Source organism: Oncorhynchus clarkii, chromosome 16 (assembly GCF_045791955.1).
Source record: "Oncorhynchus clarkii lewisi isolate Uvic-CL-2024 chromosome 16, UVic_Ocla_1.0, whole genome shotgun sequence".
NCBI classification, from domain to species: Eukaryota; Metazoa; Chordata; class Actinopteri; order Salmoniformes; family Salmonidae; genus Oncorhynchus; species Oncorhynchus clarkii.
Window position 1 is genome coordinate 17502385 of NC_092162.1, and position 19993 is coordinate 17522377.

General features: G+C 43.4%; 4 protein-coding genes across 5 annotated transcripts in view; 1 reads left to right on the top strand and 3 right to left on the bottom strand.

Annotated features, from left to right (window-relative positions):
* Positions 1–305: 305 nt before the first annotated feature.
* Positions 306–10210, bottom strand: LOC139368063 (oxysterol-binding protein-related protein 7-like). Its single transcript, XM_071106601.1, has 20 exons — positions 9997–10210; positions 7461–7701; positions 7067–7207; positions 6894–6947; positions 6692–6805; positions 6326–6487; positions 6073–6226; positions 5305–5426; positions 4856–4954; positions 3451–3622; positions 3264–3355; positions 2961–3120; positions 2593–2876; positions 2182–2319; positions 2025–2088; positions 1771–1849; positions 1398–1693; positions 1068–1194; positions 741–863; positions 306–569 (listed from the first exon to the last, which is right to left on the bottom strand). Exons 2-20 carry the CDS (start codon positions 7599–7601, stop codon positions 461–463), a joined length of 2631 nt encoding a protein of 876 aa, XP_070962702.1. The 5' UTR covers positions 7602–7701; positions 9997–10210; the 3' UTR covers positions 306–460.
* A 702-nt stretch (positions 10211–10912) lies between these two features.
* Positions 10913–13240, bottom strand: LOC139368075 (mitochondrial ribosomal protein L10). Its single transcript, XM_071106621.1, has 5 exons — positions 13034–13240; positions 12180–12349; positions 11796–11960; positions 11563–11707; positions 10913–11429 (listed from the first exon to the last, which is right to left on the bottom strand). The coding sequence occupies exons 1-5, from the start codon at positions 13071–13073 to the stop codon at positions 11176–11178; spliced, it is 774 nt and encodes a 257-aa protein (XP_070962722.1). The 5' UTR covers positions 13074–13240; the 3' UTR covers positions 10913–11175.
* On the top strand, positions 13188–19025 carry LOC139368073 (pyridoxine-5'-phosphate oxidase-like). Of its 2 annotated transcripts, none has more exons than XM_071106619.1 (7): positions 13188–14807; positions 15449–15573; positions 15670–15769; positions 16119–16172; positions 16762–16890; positions 16997–17067; positions 17234–19025. In XM_071106619.1, exons 1-7 carry the CDS (start codon positions 14619–14621, stop codon positions 17397–17399), a joined length of 834 nt encoding a protein of 277 aa, XP_070962720.1. In that variant the 5' UTR covers positions 13188–14618; the 3' UTR covers positions 17400–19025. The 2 variants fall into 2 exon arrangements, with proteins under 2 accessions (XP_070962720.1, XP_070962721.1); XM_071106620.1 differs by having other exon boundaries at positions 15494–15573; positions 17234–17613.
* Positions 19026–19376: 351 nt separating this feature from the next.
* LOC139367481 (proline rich 15 like b) overlaps positions 19377–19993 on the bottom strand; it is a 6237-nt gene continuing 5620 nt past the window's right edge. Inside the window, exon 2 of the mRNA XM_071105706.1 lies at positions 19377–19993. This exon is cut by the window's right edge and continues 49 nt beyond it. Coding sequence (XP_070961807.1) covers positions 19688–19993 — 306 coding nt within the window. The 3' untranslated portion in view covers positions 19377–19687.

Here is a 19993-nt window from a genome sequence, read left to right on the forward strand (position 1 = left end):
TGACGCAAAAAGATTGAGTTAGGAGCTCCGGGAGTATTAAATACACATTTTTCTACCTTTACAATATCTGAAGATTAGTCACAGTAAATGTCTTGACCTGAGCAAATTAACCTCACACTTCCAGCCCTCTAGAAAGCAAATACATCTTGACAGGATAACATAAATGTACACAAATGGGGAATGACCATAAATACATTGCAATGGACTAAATGTGAGTATGAGAGAAAAGTCTATTTATCCTTTCCAGGTGGCGGAACAGGTGACGCTACACATTCTGGGAACTATTTTCAACTTGACGTTTCAGTGGATGCAAGTCGTTTCCAGACTTTCCCCAGAGGTTTCCCATGAAGCAGCCAGGGAGGGAGTGCAAATCAGATGGCAATGATGGAAGGTGGGACCTCAGGACGGTTCATCGATGCCTTCACCAATTCCACCAAATGGCCCCAGTCGGTCTGTTTATTCACCATAGTTCCAGGTTTTTTGTGTTAGCAAAGCCCGGGTTCTCTCGGACTTTCCAATAGGTTCCATTGGTCAGCCACACATCCCTCCCAGAGGAATCCATGGCTTTCCTAAAGATGGAAAATGATTCAATTACAGAAAGCATACCTAGTTTTAAACCAGTGGAGTCCGATATGATCTTACTGTATATCACAATTGAAGTTTGGTATAAAAAAAAAAGATTTTGGGGTATTATCCAGGATATAAGAGTACCACAGAAGACTAAAAGGAAAGGGACTTACTTAAAGAAGCGCGGCGTGTGCTCCTGTCCTTTCTTAGCCAGTTGTTTCCTCCGCTCCCTCTGCATGTCTTCCACTTCTTCTTTAAACTTGTCACAGTCATCCACCCTCCCATCCTCCAGCATCCTGAGGAAAATAAAATAACAATCATCAAAAACACACCTATTCATCGAATCCATCATAACTACGAGAAAGGCCCAGAGTTTTTCCTGGTCGTGTCACCTAAAACAGGAAAACGTCATGGGCCTGTTACTATAAAAATATATATATTTGTAAAAATGGTGGTTTTCCATTTCCTAATCAAGCCCGACCCATGGTGGCACCACTCACCTCTGGTCAGGACGAAGGCGTGAGTCTGTGGGGGGCAGAAGAGGCTTCAGGCCTGGGGTGAGCTCGTTCAGCTCTAGTGTGAAGCTTGAGAAGCCGTAGTACAGGTAGTAGTCCTTGGGCTGGGAATCTGTACAGTGAAATAGACCACTGAAGTCAGCTACAGGTAATGTAACCACAGCCTCAAACCACAATGTCTTTAGATAGCATATCGCTAAACAGTTAAAAAAAAAAAAAAAAAAAAACTTTAGGGTTTGGAGGCTTTTTTGATACAATAATTCTCCGTTTTGAACTTTTCACAGACTGTTTTCCTTGGGTGGGTGGGATACTCACTTGGCTTCCAGATACACTGTGGAGTGGGCAAGGTGTCACAGAAGATGCCCTCATGCCACAGCCCCCCAAACCGGTGGATAACACTCCCAGTCTGGTCGAGCACGGTGCCCTGCACTTCATTCTTGTTGGTGTCCGACCCCCAATAGCGGGACTTAACGAAGGTGATCTTACAGGTGCACGCATTGCCGTTGAGGTTACGGATGATGACCTCCCCATAGTGCTCCAGGTAGCGCTGCTGGCTCAGGACATTATGGATGCAGGTCACCACTTTGTTCCACTCATAGTGGTCCCCAAACCTAAAAGAGTGATGTTCATTTCTAACAGTTCGAGGGAGCAGATAGTAAAGAAATGGCCACCAGCAGCAGACTCTCACCTCGGGAGAGTGACATTCACCATCCCTGTTGGCATGATCTCCAGTGACTTCCCCCAGAACTTATTCTTCCACCGCTGGTCTGTTTAGGTGACACAAATATGTTGTGCTTCATGAGAAACACATTAATGATCAAAGTTTCAGATAGAAACTATACTAAATGTTTAGAAATGGTTCAAAACAAAATGTCAAGACACTTGCTAACACTAGCAGACTAGAATGAAGGTTTTCCTCAGTTATAGATCAGTAAAGCTCACCCTGCCAGAAGGAGAAGTTATCGGAGTCTGCGTGACACGCAGAGATGGGGGGGTGGTGGCAGACCTGATGAAAGACAAGAATGGTTTAGTCTGAACACAACAGAACTAGTCTGACCTGGTCTGCTGAGGAATGTGAGAGAAGATTCAGTCCTCCTACCTGCTCACTGATGTAGCGGAAGCCCTTGTCTTCTCTCAGACATTCATAGGTCTCCCCCAGGAGTGGGTTGAAGGGCTTGTAGCGGTTGCGGTAGTGAGCTGTAGCATAGCCAGAGATGGCAAAGGCACCTACGTAGACCTGCACAAGACCAGAGAAACGCCTTCTGTCTTCTAATCGAACATACTGCGAATCACTAGCATAGCTGTCGTTACGTGGTTTCATTTCAACCGTGAGGCTCTGTGCATACTGTATTCTAGCATATACCTTTGACACAACGGAAATGTTTTACATAGTTTAGTGATGTGTCCAGATGCTGCTAACTTGAGCACTTTTCCATTCCGTGTTTAAGGTGGCTCTTAAAGCCTTACATCATTTGAGTTACAAAATTTGAAGACATTTAAGAATCCTCACCATCCTCTGGTAGGGGTCTTGTGTGTTGTTGGCAGTGTCCAGCAGCTCAGAGTACTCAAGCTCCTCACACAGTCTTTGCATCAGATTGATGGGCTCATTGAGAGCAGCAGGCATGGAGACACGGGACAGGTCCTTGCCTATGTTGTTATAGAGGATCTGCATCAGGCCCACCTGGGCGTTGTCCGGGCAGTGGGCGGCCAGGGTGGTACGGCGGCCCGTATTTTTGGGCACGACACAGTTGGGAGTCTTAGAGATGCTGGCACGGTACTCACGAGTGGCTGAAGCTGTGGGGGAGAGAGATCAGTTTCAATAAATTGAAAAAAATGCTAATTGCTAACTGGTTACAGAGCGTGTGTATGTGTGTTCACCATGTCCTTCCTCAGGTTCAGAGTTGCTGGTTGTCCCTTCACTCAGACCAGACTCAGACTCAGAGAAGCTCCCATTCAGGACACCGTCACTCGCATCAAAATACTCAGCTGCAGAGTCTGTCACCGATGGCGTGCGACGGGACTCGTTCCCAGATACAGTCTAAAGAGAGGAAGAGTGACAAACAATAAAACACCATGAGAAAGACAGCCAAGAAGACAGTCGGTGAGGAAAAGCACCCGCACACAAATAAATACACACATTTCGTAAACCAAGCCTGTCTCCATGAAGGGATATACCCTCACCTCAGCCAGTGTGGTTGATTGGTGGTAGGTATCCTGCAGTCTCTGACGCTCCTGGGCCAAGGCATCATGCACAGACTTGAGGGACGCGTGTACTGACAGGGACAGGAAAATAAAGAAAATCACATTTAGCATTAGTAGTAATGAACGCACGGAACATGTGTGAGTCCATGTGTGTTTTGACTCTGACCTCTTTGGGACACGCTACAGATGTCCTGCTGGATCTTCCTGCCTTCTGGGGAGGTGTTGGTGGGAGGGGACAGCTGGGAGTAGACATAGTCCGGGACGGCGGGGACATAGTCTTGAAGGGAGGGGACAGACGCACCCAGTTGGGACGAGCTGTTCAGGTGACTAGAGGACAGCTACAAAATGGAGGAACGATGGAGAATGAACAAGTAGAACCAACTGAACAACCATTTATTTGCCAGTCACTGATTCCCCACATTAGTGAGATGTCAAATATGTTTGTATGTAGAAGGAAAATTAATAAGAACTGTGTACAAGCCATGCAATATAGATAATATGGAAGATTAAAAGCTATTGTTTAAATCTTTATTTCATGAAAAATTAACCCCTTTTTCTGCGCGATTTTGTTATTACGATCTTGTCTCATCGCTGCAACTCCCCAACGGGCTCCGGAGAGCCGAAGGTTGTGTCGTGTGTCCTCCAAAATATGACCCGCCAAGCCGCACCTCAACGCACCCGCTCGCTTAACCCGGAAGACAGCTGCACCAATGTATCAGAGGAAACACCGTTCAACTGACAACCAAAGACAGCCTGTAGGGGCCCGGCACGCCACAAAGGAGTTGCTAGAGCGTGATGAGCCAAGTATAGCCCCCCCCCCCCCCCCCCCCCTGGCCAAACCCTTCCCCCCCCGGCCAAACCCTCCCCTAACTCTGATGACACAGGGCCAATTGTCCCCCACCCTATGGGACTCCCAGTCACGGCCAGTAATGACACAGCTTGGGATTCGAACCCCTTAGACCACTGCGCCACTCAGGAGGCCCGCTAGTGTTCAATTCTACTGTAGGAGCATGTACGTCCTACAAAGAATTAACCAAAGTCTTATTTCTCAAACATATATATCACAGCTACTTCCATTCAATCTGATAGCAGTCTGTAATTGTAAAAAATAATTGGTTTGCTCAGTCTCTGAATCTAAATCTGATTTGACCTTACTTTCCATTGTACATTTGTTTTTACCCCTGTGTCTGTGTGACTGTCTAGACAACATGGAAGAGATCAATTAGACTAGCTAGGTGTTCCTTGCTTTGGCAGTCTGCCTTGTTTCCTGGTGTTGACTCACTGATTTTGTAATCCCACGAAAACATTTTGGATTAAAAGGAAGCCTAAAAGTTATCAGATGATTGGGTTAGCTAATACTCAAAACCAAACATACTCTTTACAGGTTGGTTAGTGGTACACAATCAACTTTTGGAATTTGAGTATTAAAAAATATGTGAACATTAGTGCCAAATCAACGGGGAAATGCACTGGAACAAATATCCATGAGTCAAAATGTAAAAAGTCTGTCTAAATCACCTGCACATTTAATCTAAGAACCACAGGTAAAAAATAAAATGTCTGTTACTAACCTGTCTTACCATTCCAAGGGCCTCTACCCTTGACATTGTGCGCGAGTGACCCCATATCTTGCAAGACCTGGACTTCTTGGGTTTCTCAAGAGAGAGATTCTTGGTGGAATAAAAATAAATTTAAAAAAACAGACATGAGCCATTTATCTCATTACATTACTTAATTCAAGCATGTCTCACACCCTTGTCCTGCAACTCCATGTTCACTTGCCCCTAGGAAAAGTCACCCCTTACCGCTAAGAAAAGCCACCCCTTACCGCTAGGAAAAGTCACCCCTTACCGCTAGGAAAAGCCACCCCTTACCGCTAGGAAAATGTGTAGACCTGAAACAACTGGATAAATGTTGATATTTAATCCTAGCCAATGCGATGGCTGGAGTGGAACCATTACCACACTGCTAAACCTATACTAGGAAGGGTTGGTTTGGAGCTGGTGTTTCTTCATCTCACCTGCATGCTGATGATGCGCTGCAGCTCGCCGTCGGTGAAGGCCTGCTGGCCCCCCTCCAGCAACTGCAGCCTCCGGACCAGTCGGTTCAGCTCAGACAGTTCCAACTGACAACGGTTCAGCTCTGAAGAAAAAAAAAGAAAAAAAAAATACCCAGAGACTCTTAGGGAAGATCCCAGAACAGTTCTACTGGGGAGTTAAGACCTGGAGCGAAACATTCGTAGATCTCATCAAATCACATGGCTAGCAGATGTTAATGCGAGTGTAGGGAAATGCTTGTGCTTCTAGTTCCGACCATGCAGTAATATCTAACAACTAATCTAACAATTTCACAACAACTACCTTATACACACACAAGTGTAAAGGAATGAATAAGAATATATACATATAAATATATGGATGAGTGATGGCCGAACGGCCATCGGCAAGATGCAGTAGATGGTATAGAGTACAGTATATACACATATGAGTAATGTAGGGTATGTAAACATGATATAAAGTGGCATTGTTTAAAGTGACTAGTGATACATGTATTACATCCAATATCTTATTATTAAAAGTGGCTAGAGATTTGAGTCAGTATGTTGGCAGCAGCCACTCAATGTTAGTGATGGCTGTTTAACAGTCTGATGGCCTTGAGATAACCATGGTTGTCCATGAAGCGCCATTTATGACAATTAGAAGCTAGGTGATTCACGTGTGTGCAACAAAAAAGAAAACTTTGGCAGCCGTAAAGCATTTTGGGTTTACTTTGTATACGAGTGCAGTACCTTGAGCACAGCTGTCTGGGTCATGAGTCTGTTGTAACCAGGCTGACACCTTCCCATTCACCCCCGGGTTGACAGAGGGAAACTCAGACGGTGTTGGTGCAGCTATCTCACCCACGTAAGAGTCTGTAGTGCTATGGTAGTGTTGGTAGGAAGACTGGTATACAGACGAGAGGGGGAGACAGACACTGACAAGTCAATACAAGACTATAAACCACGAACAGAGACTGGACCTGTACAGAGCGAGAGGACTCACCACGTCCTGCATGCCGTTCCTCTGTGCTAGTCCAGGCACACTGGTGCCCTGGGACAAGGCCTGGAAAAAGCCATTGTGCACTTGAGCAGCCTCATTCTTCTTGAACATGCGATGGGCACTCAGCTTGGCCACCCAGATGTAGAACAAGTCATGACTATTGGCCTAGGAGAGGAAAGAACGGGAAGAGTGGCGCCAAGTTCATTTGTATTACTACAGGCCTCTAAAAACGAATCCCAAAAACCTAATCCAACCGTTCTCCAATTCAACCTTGGACAACATTGAACTTTGTTTACTAAGTTACTTAATTATAATTTATGTAGTGAAGTTGGCAGACAAGCTGAAGTAAGTGAAAGAGACTGGGCATACCTTCATATGATATAGAACATCTCCTGCATCCAAATCGATACGATTGGATTTCTTGTTGATAGACATGACTGCAAGGCCGACATCTAATGAACCATGAAGCTTTCCCCTTGTGATCTTTAAAATAGAAAGTGCTTCCCATTATATTATTAATGCTGAGTTTATAATTTAACTTAAATACACAATATAGTGAATGTACACTTACATCTTGTTGGGTTTTGGAATATCGTAAGATCCCCGTTTCCAACACAAAGTACCTCTGAAAGTAGGATCAAAAACACATGAATTAACCTCATTTCTAATTAAACTAATGTGAAATCATTTCCAAAATAGTGACCAAGCACACTGGTGGATTGGATTAATGGGCAGTTTGCTGACCTTGTGCCAGCCTTTCAGGGGCCATTTTCTCCTCTTGAGGAGGTATCCTTCACAGATGCCTGGGATGGTCAGGTCCTGGGAGTTGTCACCAGACATCATTTCCACCTGAAGGTCATCCATCACCTCCCAGTCTTTAATGTTCTGAGGGTGAACCAACACCATAACAAACACATCAGCACCCATCTGGAGACATTGTTATTTGTGGGATGTTAACATACAGTTGGATGTTTTGTTTGGATATTTGATATTTAAAAACAGGTGCAGAATGGGTTTAAAACTCCTTACCTATGTACAGAACATAATTGTTGGTTGTGCTTATTGTTAACTGAATGTGTTGATGTTGATTCTTTGTCATTGTGACCCTCTCTTGGTGGAAGAGACATACCGTACTCACCCGAGAGTGACGGGAGGAGGCAGTGCTACTGCTCCGAGAGTGGGTGGGTTTGTTCAACGTGGGAGGGGTCTTCTCCAGGCCACTCATCAGAGATTGGCTGCGGTTGAGCGTGGACCCGTAAGGATTTTGAAACGAATCCATTTTGAAATGATAATGTCAGGCTTCCCTCCCTTGTGTTATTGCTAGATTTTTCAATAAGACTGTTCCACTACAAACTCCCAGTCATCTCAGAAGTATGGGTCTGAGAAAGAAACACATGAAAGAATACAAATATAGATGGCTACTCTTTGCAAACATGTTGTTTCCTCCTGTCAACATGTATAAACTGCTGTTGAATGAGGCTGTGCAAGGTTGAGGCTTCCTTTGAATAAGTTGCATATTCTAAATGATTAAACTTGTCAATTGTTAGCTGAAATTATGTGAATACGGGTCTGAAGAGTGGACAACCTTAGGTTGACAAATCTCTTGTCTGAGGTCCTATGAGGCCTGTATTCATAACTTCTGGGCGGGTGTTGTTTCAAAAAGACTAAAAGCACATCTATCTCTTGGCAAAGGTTTGCACGGGGGCTTGTGATAGAACCCAAGATTCCTCTCACCCTTCCCCAACATGTATTTGTGATACTGAGCCATTTAATATCAATGTCAGATTTTCCATCCAGTGTAATTTACACATTTTTCCATTTCAATGTAAAGGAAGAAACATGACATCAGAGGCCATTACCTGTAGGGTGATAGGGTTGTTCTCACTCCAACAGACTGGGAATCTGAGGAGAAGATTACTAACCTCCCTTCTAATTGGTTTAACCTTTTTTAGTAAGACCTCTCCTGAACATGCAGTAATGAGATCACAAGGCAGAGAACACTGAAGATCTGGCGGTGACAACAGAAAAGGTTCGAGGCCTGAGTATGGGAGTGCTAGGCCTATGCAAAAGTTACATCTACAGCCATTGAAAACACAACAGATCATGTGTATGACTTGAATACATTATAGGTTCCAACAGGGGGTGCAACTTCGGTTTTAGAAGTGGAGGAGACATTATGTTATTTTTTTATCCATTAGGAAAACACTCCAAACAGTCTACCCGCCCAGAGGCGTCAGCATGTTCCCAAAGCACACCGTTGCCTCGTTTTGTATCGCATTCCAATGATAAAACTGGGGAAGACAAAAAAAATCCATTTCAGAATGTGAAAGTTGCACCCCTGGGTTCCAAGACAAGTGTTTTGAGCTCATGAATGTATCCATGTGCATCCATACAGGCTTTGCTTGGTATTAAATAAGGGGTGATGGTTGAGGATAGAGGTAGAGAGGGAAGCCTCTCTGACCTCCGTCAGGGAAGCGTGCGGCAGATACAGGATAATAGGATTTGCTGCTAACCAAGCTTGCTTACTCAACGCAGAAAAATACAGAATTATCTAGTCGCCAATTACAGTGTAAACCCTCCACATCATGCTCTGTATATGGGCCTGCTTAGCATATTGAAGTGGGCAATCAATCCATTGAATTATGAATGCTATGTGGATATATGTTGATGTTTAGGCCCTAGTCCTTAACCTTTGCTGTGGCAGTCAATGCAGGTTATTCTAGGCAACATTGCTAGTGTGACCAAATGTAATATTATATTACATTTAAGGGTGACCACTATTGACAACTTACAACTAACTGAATCAATGAAGGATTTATGTCTGCCAAAGAGGCCAGACTGCAGTCATTGCATCAAATGGGAAATGGTGTCATCACTCTACTCAACATTGCTCTAAATCCTCTGAAGTTTCCCTGGTGAGATTCTGTGGGCAGTGCACAGATGAGGTTGATCCTGCCTCCAACTGATAAGTATAATGGTACTGAAGAGATATGAGAAGTCTGTGCATATTACAGGGCTCACCATACAATATTATTTTCCAGCACAACAAGGATATGAGGTGACTGACGCATATACAGTGTGCACGAGTAAACCACAGACAGGTTGTTAGTCATTAAACAGCAGGTGAGTAAACTTGCTATGTGGTTACATACAAACTACGTGTTATTCTCAAGACAGCACAATGCAAAAAAGGCATAACCTTGGGCCCCATCACAATGGTTAAATTGGGGCAAGGAGGCTCTTATCGAAAGCCCATTATGAAATGACTGTGCCACACAAGTTGACTCATGTCCTGAACTAAACAAACCATTTGAGCTTGACACATGTTCATTTGGGAATTACCTTTAACTAGTATCTATTTCATAAAAATAAAACATTTAGACATAGGGGCCTAGTCCAATGAATTATGTGCTTAAGAAAGTGTCAAAAACATGTATTCTATAATAGCCAAATCTACAATGATCTGATATTGCATTATTTGCCAATTAGTAACATTTTGAAAAAGGTAAACCCAATAAATAATGTAGTTCGTTTTGGTTATGTGGTTGTTTGTTTAGTTGGTTGAAGTGGGCATGTTGAAATTGCATCCATATCCTTGGAAATTCCCCGTTCCTGAACAGTCATCTCTTCAACTACACATTCATCAAACGAAAATATTCACTCAGCGAGCTTACCTGAAGTTCATGTATGTTCACTCTCATCGCGGTAATGAATATATTTTGAAATGTCCGACAAACCTCGTGATTTCCCATTTGTTTGACAAATCACACAGCTTTACCCGATTGCGGGACCATGTCTTTCCCAACACACGTGCGGAAAAACAAGACAAGCCGTCAAAAAGTATTGTAGAAACTGCCAATGTCTGCTTCGCTTTGCACGTGTAATGAGTCAAACGCATCACCCAAATCCACGGATAGCTGTGCCACTGCGCAATGTGGCCAGGGAATTATCCGCATTAGCCTAAGGAATTACATGTGCTCATGGGATGTTTGTTGCTAGACATGTAGGCCCGACAACTGAGGGTGCACCTAGGCCTGTCTGTCTCTATATCGCCATTGGATAACTGCATGTTTACAATAATTTAAATAAAGACTCGTCAATGTTCTTCTGACACAAAGAGTACACATGATCCAATGTTTTGACATCATGAGAAGATCTATAGTTAAATCCAAAAAAAAAATGGCACACACAACCCTGTGGGTTAGTAGTAATAATATTATTATTGTAGGGCTTGCCCTGTGACATACTGATATTGAATTTAGATGAATATGGTAGTTTCCCTCCCGCAAACTCAGAATAGCAGTTGTAATAGACTAACTGACCCAGATTAACATGTGGTAATCTCCAGATTAGCCTTTATCAGGATCTCCAAGACCACTTGTGTTTATTTTTGGATCGTGTGATTCTCATAACTATTGGAGCATGCATGACTATTGGCACTGACTTTTACAAATGTCTACCCACATATTCATATATTCAAAAAGGATCAACGCAGAGGATTTCCTCAACCAAGGTTGGTCCATTTACTTTGAGCTTTTTGGACCAATCACTTCAAATCAATAACAAAGCACTTGCCATTGGCTAATACAATATTTTAAACATCATTTATTTTTGATATGGTCAAAGAGGCCTTAGAACAGAACATGAGTAGTAATCAAAATAATGAACAAAAGGAACAAAAACATGTTTTCTCCAAGAGTTGCTCTCAAGAGGTGTTGTAGCGGTTCATGTTGTACTGTACATTGTATGACCTCCAGGTCAGAGGCAGACCTTAAATCTGCAGACATGACCTCCCAGTAGCCATAGTGCTGCCGACATCCTTCCCCTCCCCCGCGGGCGTGAATCGTCTAGACCTAAGCAGTCTCCTCTGCCTTGGGGGGGCTCTCCCCTGGGGTCCCGTTGGTACTGCCTGCGGGAGCCTGCTGTTTGAGGTACTGCTGGAGTATCAATGAGAAGTGGGCGGGGTGGCGCTGCAACATTGAGGCTGTCTGCGAGGTCAGCATGGTCAGGCCACTCACCAGCTCTCCCTGGACCACGGTCACTGATGGCAGCTTGGCATAGTTCAACACCCCCTGCCGACTCAGCAATATCTTCTCTATACAGGCCCCTGAAACAGTGGGAGGAGAAGTAAGGGATTACACAATTGCTTGTATGATAGTAGCTTTACTGAAGTCAGGGAATAACGTTTTGCTATACTGAGAGTGGGACCACCAGATTGCATTGAAAAAGTATTTACTTACCCAATAATACCATCTGGGGGCTGGTCCTCAAACTCAAAAGCATTTCCTTCACCTTTGGCTCTTTACTAACAAATAGAACTGTCTGGCCGATGAATAGAGGCCCCATGTTAATGTAAGGGCTGTCTGCCAGGTAGGATCTCATCACCTGTGGTTAAACAAGATCAACAAAAACATCATTAACATCTTTCAAGATGCAATAGGCGACACAATTTGCATCATAGTTACAATATGACCTGGTTGGGGATAAACTTGATTTTGATGCCATGCTTGTGGAGCCTGTGCTTGAGAACCAGCATGTCCTCTGAATTGGTGGCGTTGTTTTGGATCACAGCGATCATCTTACAGTCCTGGAACATGGTCTGCAAATCCTTCTTCAAGAGCAACACCAGGCCACTTTCCTGTGAATAAAGCAGTATTCATAAATCAGCCATCATCTCGATACCAAGCCAGCTCACACCACTACTATTCCTAACCGGCTGCTGGGTGGGTGGAGGAGCTCTCCTTTCAGCACTAAACAAATATACATGTGTTTCTGAAAAAACAGCTCCAGTACACACACTGACATTGACGGGTTGCTTGTTTTCGAGTTATAAACACATGCACTGGACTTCACTGACCTCCTGAACTGGTTTGACACGGGGGGTCAGAGCCCCAGGGGGAGCTGCAGGTTTGGGTGGAATGTATTCTGTGATAGCCATCAGCTTCTGTTTGAGGATGTGCATGGGCTTCCTGTGACGCGTGACTGCCTTAGAGCCATGCCGGACACTCTGTGTCAGGGGAAGCCATCCTGTAGACACACGTTACATTAACAATGGGTTTATAAAGAAGGACTGAAAATAATAAATGTTTCTATGCAGACATTGAAACCTGATAATTATTTTATTCCATGCAATGCAGTTAACTTGTGTGTGCATACATTTCAATAATACAGTATAATGTGTAAGTGATTCAATACAACCAGTCTTTTACAACCCATCTTTCTGTCAATGTGACTATCCTTGCACAATGATGGTCTTAGCTCAGGTTTGACATCAAAGAAAGGATGTATTGCAGCAGGGCTATGCAACAGATTTGCACTTATCGTGTACAGATCATTCTGTACATCAAGCTCTCTGTTATAACCTTTCACCCAAGAGCAAAAGCATGAATTTGCAAGGTTTGAGTCCTGGTGTTTGTTGGCTGCTGCTGTTGTTGCAATGTTCTGCTTGTTACAATGTAGCCATGCAATTGCTACAATGTAACTAGCTTAATCTAATGTAGTAATGTACTACTTGCTACAATGGAGCAACTTACAATGTAGCTAACTAATGAAGCCTAGCGCTCTAGGAAGTGACTGAGTTAGCCCTAATTTTAGTCATATTCAAAGTTAGCTGTGCGCTGTGTACTACAACCGAGAACATGGGCTCGTGCTCCAACATGACTTGACATGTAGCTGTATTTATAACGCTTTTATAAAAGCGAGGTACGTTACCCTGTTTTGGTAAAAGCCTGCTGCACAAGGTCGCCGCCATCTTTGTCAGGAAGCGTTGGAATAGGGGGCGTGCATCATACGTCAGACACCGATACAGGTCCTACGTTCAAAACAACTGGGAACTCGGAAAAACATACGAGGTCAAATCATGACGTCTTGATTTTCAGGTCGGAGCTCTAGAAATGCCGCGAGTTACTTGACAGTTCAAGTTGAGTTGTCCCAGTCAGAGCTAGTCCCAGTTGTTTTGAACGCACTGAAGTCGGAGATTTCCGAGTTCCCAGTTGTTTTGAACGCGGAAAGTAGTGTAGGTAGTTCGGTACTTTCAATGCCGCGATCAAATTTTTTTTTTAAAACCACAAGACAACAATGAACACGTAAAAAACATGAAGTCAGTGATCTTAATGCCGGAAAGTCGGAGCTCAAGAGACAGATGCCCAAGTTTCAGACTTCAGAATTCTGGGTAGATTTTTCCCATTCGGATATCGTTTGTTTCCCCCAGGTTCCCAGTTGTCATGAACGGACTGAAGTCGGAGATTTCCGATCCCAGTTGTTTTGAACGCGGCAGTTGTTAAAATCATCTTACATTTTGCATTAAGGTGAACATGTATGCCTTTGAAGTCGTAATTGTACTATCTGTGAAATTACGGATAAATGCGAAGACAGTGTAAAATATTACGATTGATTTTCATTTGTATTTATCGATAAAGTAAAATAATGATAATAATAGCAGAAAGAGGCGAAGCAACAGGGTTGACTCCGCCACGAAAATAAGACCACGAAGTAAGGAATTTTTCAATGAGCGTGTCGAATTTGGTCAACAAACTATTGAATTGCTATTTAAAGCTTATTTGATCGAATAGACGTTCGTAGTGGCTATGTGGTTAAGAATGCAGTGGTATAAGTGGACGCACGTGGCATTTCGTCAAAAAACTACTTTATATCGGAGTTGTGCATTCAGATCGTTTGAATGTTTGCTACTTTGTGGAACGGTTTGTACTGAACGACACATTTCCTCAAAACGTTTTTGAACATACTTTGAGGTACGTTTGCTCCATTTAGGCATTCTGTGTCATTATAGCGTCTGTGACCGTTCGTACAGGGCCGTTGTGGCTACAACCCCAGGTGACTACTTTAAAATGGTGGAAGTCTTCAATTGCGCTGCGCACGCTAAAACGTCATTTTGGCCACTAGAGACCTCTGTCCTTCTGTATGATCCTGTTTTGTGGGTGTGGCTTGAAGCAATGAGGACGTAATTAAAGGGGAGTGGCCATGATGACAGCGTTCTAAAACAACAACCCAACCTCTCCCCGTTTTTCAACTGGACGTTCAGTACAGCGTCATTTCCATTCAATTGAACCCAGCCCTGTTGTTCACACGCGTATCTGCTCTCTCGTTGGCTAGAATGGTCCCACCTGATCTAGCCTTCTCCCACCTGACATATTTGAGGACATGTAATTCCATTGTTAGAGCGGTCTCTCGACTATCTTGACAATATATTAAAAAGTCTTTGAGCGTATGTTCGCATAATATTTTACGTAAAACAGCGAGCGTGATTACGTCAGCCTTTGCGTGTTCGTTGTAAAGCATGAGGCGCATACTCGGTTGCAATACGTTGAAGAATATCAGGGAAGTAGGTAAATACTTTAATCCCCAGGTTTCTTTGATAGCTTGCTGTCGAGCCTTATTTTATCAGTCACTTCGCACGAAAACTACCAGTGATTCTACAGACATGGATCTCAGTGACATGCGAAAAAAATACAAAGGCGACGAAGAGGTGAGAATTGACGAGTTTGAGTCCTTAGCTTTTTGGCTATGAATGGCTATAAAGATGTCAATGGCAGGTGCAAATACATGCATATTCCAGAGGCACAACAATGTCTAGCCAGTGTGCTTGCATTGTTTCAATTCAATTGTGTATTAATGACCTGTTTTGTAATGTAAATTACGTTGACGACTGCAACATTTTCATTGCATCAAGTATACAATGTACATTCAATGTACTTTAGTCATACGTTCAATCTGCTCACAAAGCTGACTTCGCTTACGTCCAGCGTCTTGTGATCTAATGAAGGGGCTTTTCTCCCCCAACAGCTCCTCCACTGGCAAAGGGAACATAAGGGCCCCTATTCTATATCATGGGCCCAATCAGGTGGTTGCAACATGACAGAGCGTGTTGTAGAACAGATAGATAGTGTAGTCATATAGAACAGAGATTTTTGGCAGCTCTAGTCATATTATATTTATCATCTACTACGTTTATATTTATCATCTACTACGTCAGCAATTGGAGTGATCAGAACTTCATTTGAAGATGTCATAATAAACATGGGCCAACGTTGAGTTCCCTAAATGCTTATGACTTCAATGTAATGTGCATTTTTATGATGTAAAAGCTTCTATCTTAACTTGTTTTAGTGCTTTGAAGAGAATCATCTTGTTTCTCTGGACCCCATCAAGCAGTTTGGAGATTGGTTTGATCAAGCCACAAAGTGTCCTGAAATCGGAGAGCCCAATGCAATGTGCATCGCCACATCCACCAGGTGAGTACCCCCATAAGTAGTCCCTCAAGCACAATGCTTGCTTCTTAAGCTAAATTGTAACACATTTTCTATCAATCTGTCTGTTTCTTCATAAAGAGATGGACGTCCATCTGCTCGAATGGTCTTGTTAAAAGGCTACAGTGAAGAAGGCTTCCGGTTCTTTACCAACTACGAGAGCCGGAAAGGTGGTGAGCTGGTTAGTGCCTACTACTGTCACTAGGCAGGCATCTTCCTCCCTTTCCTCTCAAGTGCATGTGTAGCACATGGGGATGTGCGAAACTTACTCCTCAGCCTGAAGTGTCCCCACTTGTGCCAGTGATTAGCTAGCTTTTCACGCGACGCCGACTGGTAAGACGCTTATTGAGGTCGTGCATGCTAGCAAAGCAGAGGTCCTGGGTTCGAGCCTCAGTGTGAGCCGATTCAGGGGGAAGTGATACTTGCTAAGTAAACAGCATGACATCCTGTGCACCTGCACCACTAGATTATGTCGTACTACTTCTGTTTTCCGATTTTTACATCTGATATTTTCATATCCCTTCCTGTAGGAGAGCAACCCTTATGCATCTCTGTGCTTTTACTGGGAGCCTATCAACAGGCAGGTATGTGCTTCATTTTACCTCTTAAAATGTAGCATACTTGTTAACCCATTGTTTCAATATCTTCAAATATCTTTGATTTGGTATGATGAATATGTTGTGATTTTTTTTATTTTTTAAAGGGCAATTCCATCACTTCAACCTAATTTCATTATCTCCAGCACAATACCAGTGTCTACATATGTGAAGACGGGCGCATTGCTATGTTTGGTTAAAAAAAAATAAAGAAGTTCAAAAGTTTTACCTGATGACATCATCAAAATGTAAAACATTTTTAAAAGCAGTGATTTTCAAACACTATGAGATGTGTGGTGATGTGGAGAGAAAGAAAAGACCCTCCCTTTGGCTAGAAACTCATTGCAGGTTAATCCTAGCCCATAATGTCACAGAGAAGCGTTATTTTTTAAATACTTCTTGTCTTTTTAACCACAGATCATAGAAATGTGCCGGTTTCTCATGTAGACACTCGGCTGGGGCTGGAGGTAACGAATATGGGGTTGAAAAGTGGTGGAATTTCCCTTTAACAAATGCAGGATGACACTGAATTTGCTGTACAGTTAGTTGGCGCTCACTTGAGTGTGTGTGTGTGCAGGTCCGTATCGAGGGCAACGTGGAGAGAATCCCCTACCAGAGCTCCTGTGACTACTTCCACTCCCGGCCCAAGAGTAGCCAGATCGGGGCCGTTGTGAGCAGACAAAGCACTGCAGTCCCTGACAGAAATGTGAGGACCACCAATGTATTATAGAGATCCACCATTGGATTTATTGCCAAAATGAGGGAAATGAATGAAAATATGTGAAATCTGCCGGTTTAATTTCATTCTGCAGTACCTGAGACAGAAAAATGCAGAGCTGAAGGAAAAGTACAAGGACACAGATGTCCCCATGCCCGACTACTGGTTAGTATATTAAATCACCAAAGCGGTGCACTAAGTTGTCTATCATGTAATCTCAGTTAACCCAGAATTAAAATCGGAGAAATTTGGTCAGATGCTATCCACGAGAGATGATCTATCACGTAAGCCTGTTCTTGTTTTTGCACGTTGTCCCTCTATCTTCCAACAGGGGAGGCTATATCGTCAAGCCTTACTTGATAGAGTTCTGGCAGGGTCAGACCAACAGGCTACATGACCGCATCGTCTTCACGAGGCTGAAAAATGGAGAGCGTGTTCTAGAAGAGTATGAACATAATGCTGAGGCGGGCTGGGTCTACCAGAGGCTATCCCCATGAGGTCGGTTACATTAGGGGAAATGGACTAAAGGCAAGGCTGGAGATTGGGCCTGGAGTACAACTCACTCATGATGTCATCATCGTCAACCAAATGACCACCGTCATCTCAATGCAGTAGGAGCCTCTCATGTTGATGTTGAATAACTACGTGCTATATGTGTCTTTAAAAAAAAAATTATGGCCTGTTTTCTCCAATCATTCTTGTTTAATAACAATCAAGGAGTTAATTTCTTTTATTTTATATATATATATATATATTTATTATTATTATTTTATTTTTTTTTTCTCTGGATGGTTAGGAGGCCTGATTGCCTGTTGTCTCCAGGACAACAATGGGAAATGATCAACGTGATGCGACTATACGGTCTAGCATGTAACCTGTGACCCAAGGTTTCACAAATCTCAATATGCTGTATGGCATACTTTACATTCCCTGACGCTTGATGTGCAAAGTCTGTCTCGTACAGTAGTCAATGTTAGATAATTATTGACAGTTAACCGGTTATCCAATGAAAATGCATTTCCGCGACCTCCACAACCCCTGGAAACTCTGTACTTGTAAAAAGCGCAATCACCAGTACTGTCTATCTGTTTAACATTTGTACCTGAGTTCCACTGTATTGGATGACATGTTCTGTCTAGCAGCTAATATGTCTTCTGAAGGCCCAAATCCACAGCAGTTTCTCTGTCATGTAATACAGATAGTTTATTAGGCTGTAGTCCCTGTGTTGAATTTGTTATGGATTGATTGTCATGTCTGTGGCTCAAACTGCCTTTTTAATATAGGTCGATTAAGATTAGAAGAGTTGGCGCGAGTTCAGTTGTGCCAAGATAACTCAGTGTATAAAGTCAGTCATGTCTGCGAATGAGCTTGGTTGTTCACTTGATTTTCTTGGTGTGTGAAGACATCTGCGTTCGCGACAGTTGAAATGGCACATCCGAATTGTGATCGACTGAATGGATGTGAAAATGTTTTAATCTGCAAGTGAGTACTCCGTGCTTTTTCTGGCCAAAAGATGTCGGTGTTAGTGGTTAAGGGTGCTGTACTGCAGCGCCAGCTGTGCCATCAGAGACTCTGGGTTCGCGCCCAGGCTCTGTCGTAACCGGCCGCGACCGGGAGGTCCGTGGGGCGACGCACAATTGGTCTAGCGTCGCCCGGGTTAGGGAGGGGTTGGCCGGTAGGGATATCCTTGTCTCATCGCGCACCAGCGACTCTTGTGGCGGGCCGGGCGCAGTGCGTGCTAACCAAGGTTGACAGGTGCACGGTGTTTCCTCCGACACATTGGTGCGGCTGGCTTCCGGGTTGGATGCGCGCTGTGTTAAGAAGCAGTGCGGCTTGGTTGGGTTGTGTATCGGAGGACGCATGACTTTCAACCTTCGTCTCTCCCGAGCCCATACGGGAGTTGTAGTGACGAGACAAGATAGTAGCTACTAAAAACAATTGGATACCACGAAATTGGGGAGTAAACGGGGTAAAATAAAAAAAGCTACATTTTACCTACCACTAAGTATGTTGCCATACACCTTGACTGACATTTTGATGTTTTTCCATCAACTTTATTTCATGCAGATCTTTTTAGCGTGTTAGATGAAACAGAACTGTATATAAATCAAATAATCACTGGATCACATTATACTCGACTTGTTCTTATGGATGGACATGCCCTTTTCTGTGATCACTTCAATACCATGTATCCCTCACATCTCTTTTCTGACTCCATTTGCCCAAGCCTCGCCACCAACCGGACTCCGATAAAGTGACAAACTGGAAGATGAATCCCTGATGGAGGGCCCAGTTTACACATTCTTACATCACCATGTCGTAAACTAGACTTCTTCATATCATTACAGGTCATTAAATATACAAAATATGTGGAACTAACATTTATAACAGATGAACCTTTGCAGCTAAACATTTTCCATAGTTTATTTATCTTATACTACAGTGAAAAATTCCCTCCAGGTTACTGGAGATACAGGCAACATATTGCCATATTCTTGGAAATTTTCAGTGTTGTCCAAGTGCAGTGAGCTCAGGAATGAACTGGTGAAAAATACCATCCATTCTAATATGTTTGCATCAATGAACCTTGAACAGTGTTGTGGATGTGCATGATAATTCAGCTGGTTACAGTATTATCTGTGTACTTAGGTGTGGAGCCCACCTTGGGAGTGTATATATGTTTTGTACCAATAAGATTATGGATGTGTTGGTGTCGTGAATGGTGTGGCTGTCTGTAATGCATGACTTAAAAAAAGAGCCTAAAAAGCATGCACCTGGTTATGTGCTATTTCTCTGCCCTGTGGTTCTCATCCCTGAGACTGTGTTCAGAGAACAGCATAGGGTTCTCAGCCAGTGTGGCACGGATCTTCTTCTTCTCCTTGAAGCGACCAGAGTGGGACACCTTAACATGGCGACCTTTAGTGGCCGACTTATCCACTATCTTCTCCAGTCTGGCACTTAATTGGTTGTCCATTGGGTCTGTGGGGAGCTGATGGCTGTTGGAATGTTCCTTATTATTATTACCATACTCTTGAGGGATCTCGTACAGAACCTTTGCCTCAGACTTTGTAGGTGAGAAGGTCAGCTTCCA

Excerpts from the sequence above, each read along its gene's own strand:
- LOC139368075 (XM_071106621.1), bottom strand. The coding sequence starts at position 13,073 with ATGGCGGCGACCTTGTGCAGCAGGCTTTTACCAAAACAGG. Across the intron at positions 12,350-13,033 it reads CAGGCTTTTACCAAAACAGG|GATGGCTTCCCCTGACACAG; the intron begins GTAACGTACCTC and ends GTGTGTCTACAG. Across the intron at positions 11,708-11,795 it reads TCAAGTTTATCCCCAACCAG|GTGATGAGATCCTACCTGGC; the intron begins GTCATATTGTAA and ends GTTTAACCACAG.
- LOC139368063 (XM_071106601.1), bottom strand. The coding sequence starts at position 7,601 with ATGGATTCGTTTCAAAATCCTTACGGGTCCACGCTCAACCGCAGCCAA. Across the intron at positions 2,877-2,960 it reads TGAACCTGAGGAAGGACATG|CTTCAGCCACTCGTGAGTAC; the intron begins GTGAACACACAT and ends TCTCCCCCACAG. Across the intron at positions 864-1,067 it reads CGCCTTCGTCCTGACCAGAG|GATGCTGGAGGATGGGAGGG; the intron begins GTGAGTGGTGCC and ends TATTTTCCTCAG.
- LOC139368073 (XM_071106619.1), top strand. The coding sequence starts at position 14,619 with ATGAGGCGCATACTCGGTTGCAATACGTTGAAGAATATCAGGGAAGTA. Across the intron at positions 15,574-15,669 it reads TGCATCGCCACATCCACCAG|AGATGGACGTCCATCTGCTC; the intron begins GTGAGTACCCCC and ends TTCTTCATAAAG. Across the intron at positions 17,068-17,233 it reads GTCCCCATGCCCGACTACTG|GGGAGGCTATATCGTCAAGC; the intron begins GTTAGTATATTA and ends ATCTTCCAACAG.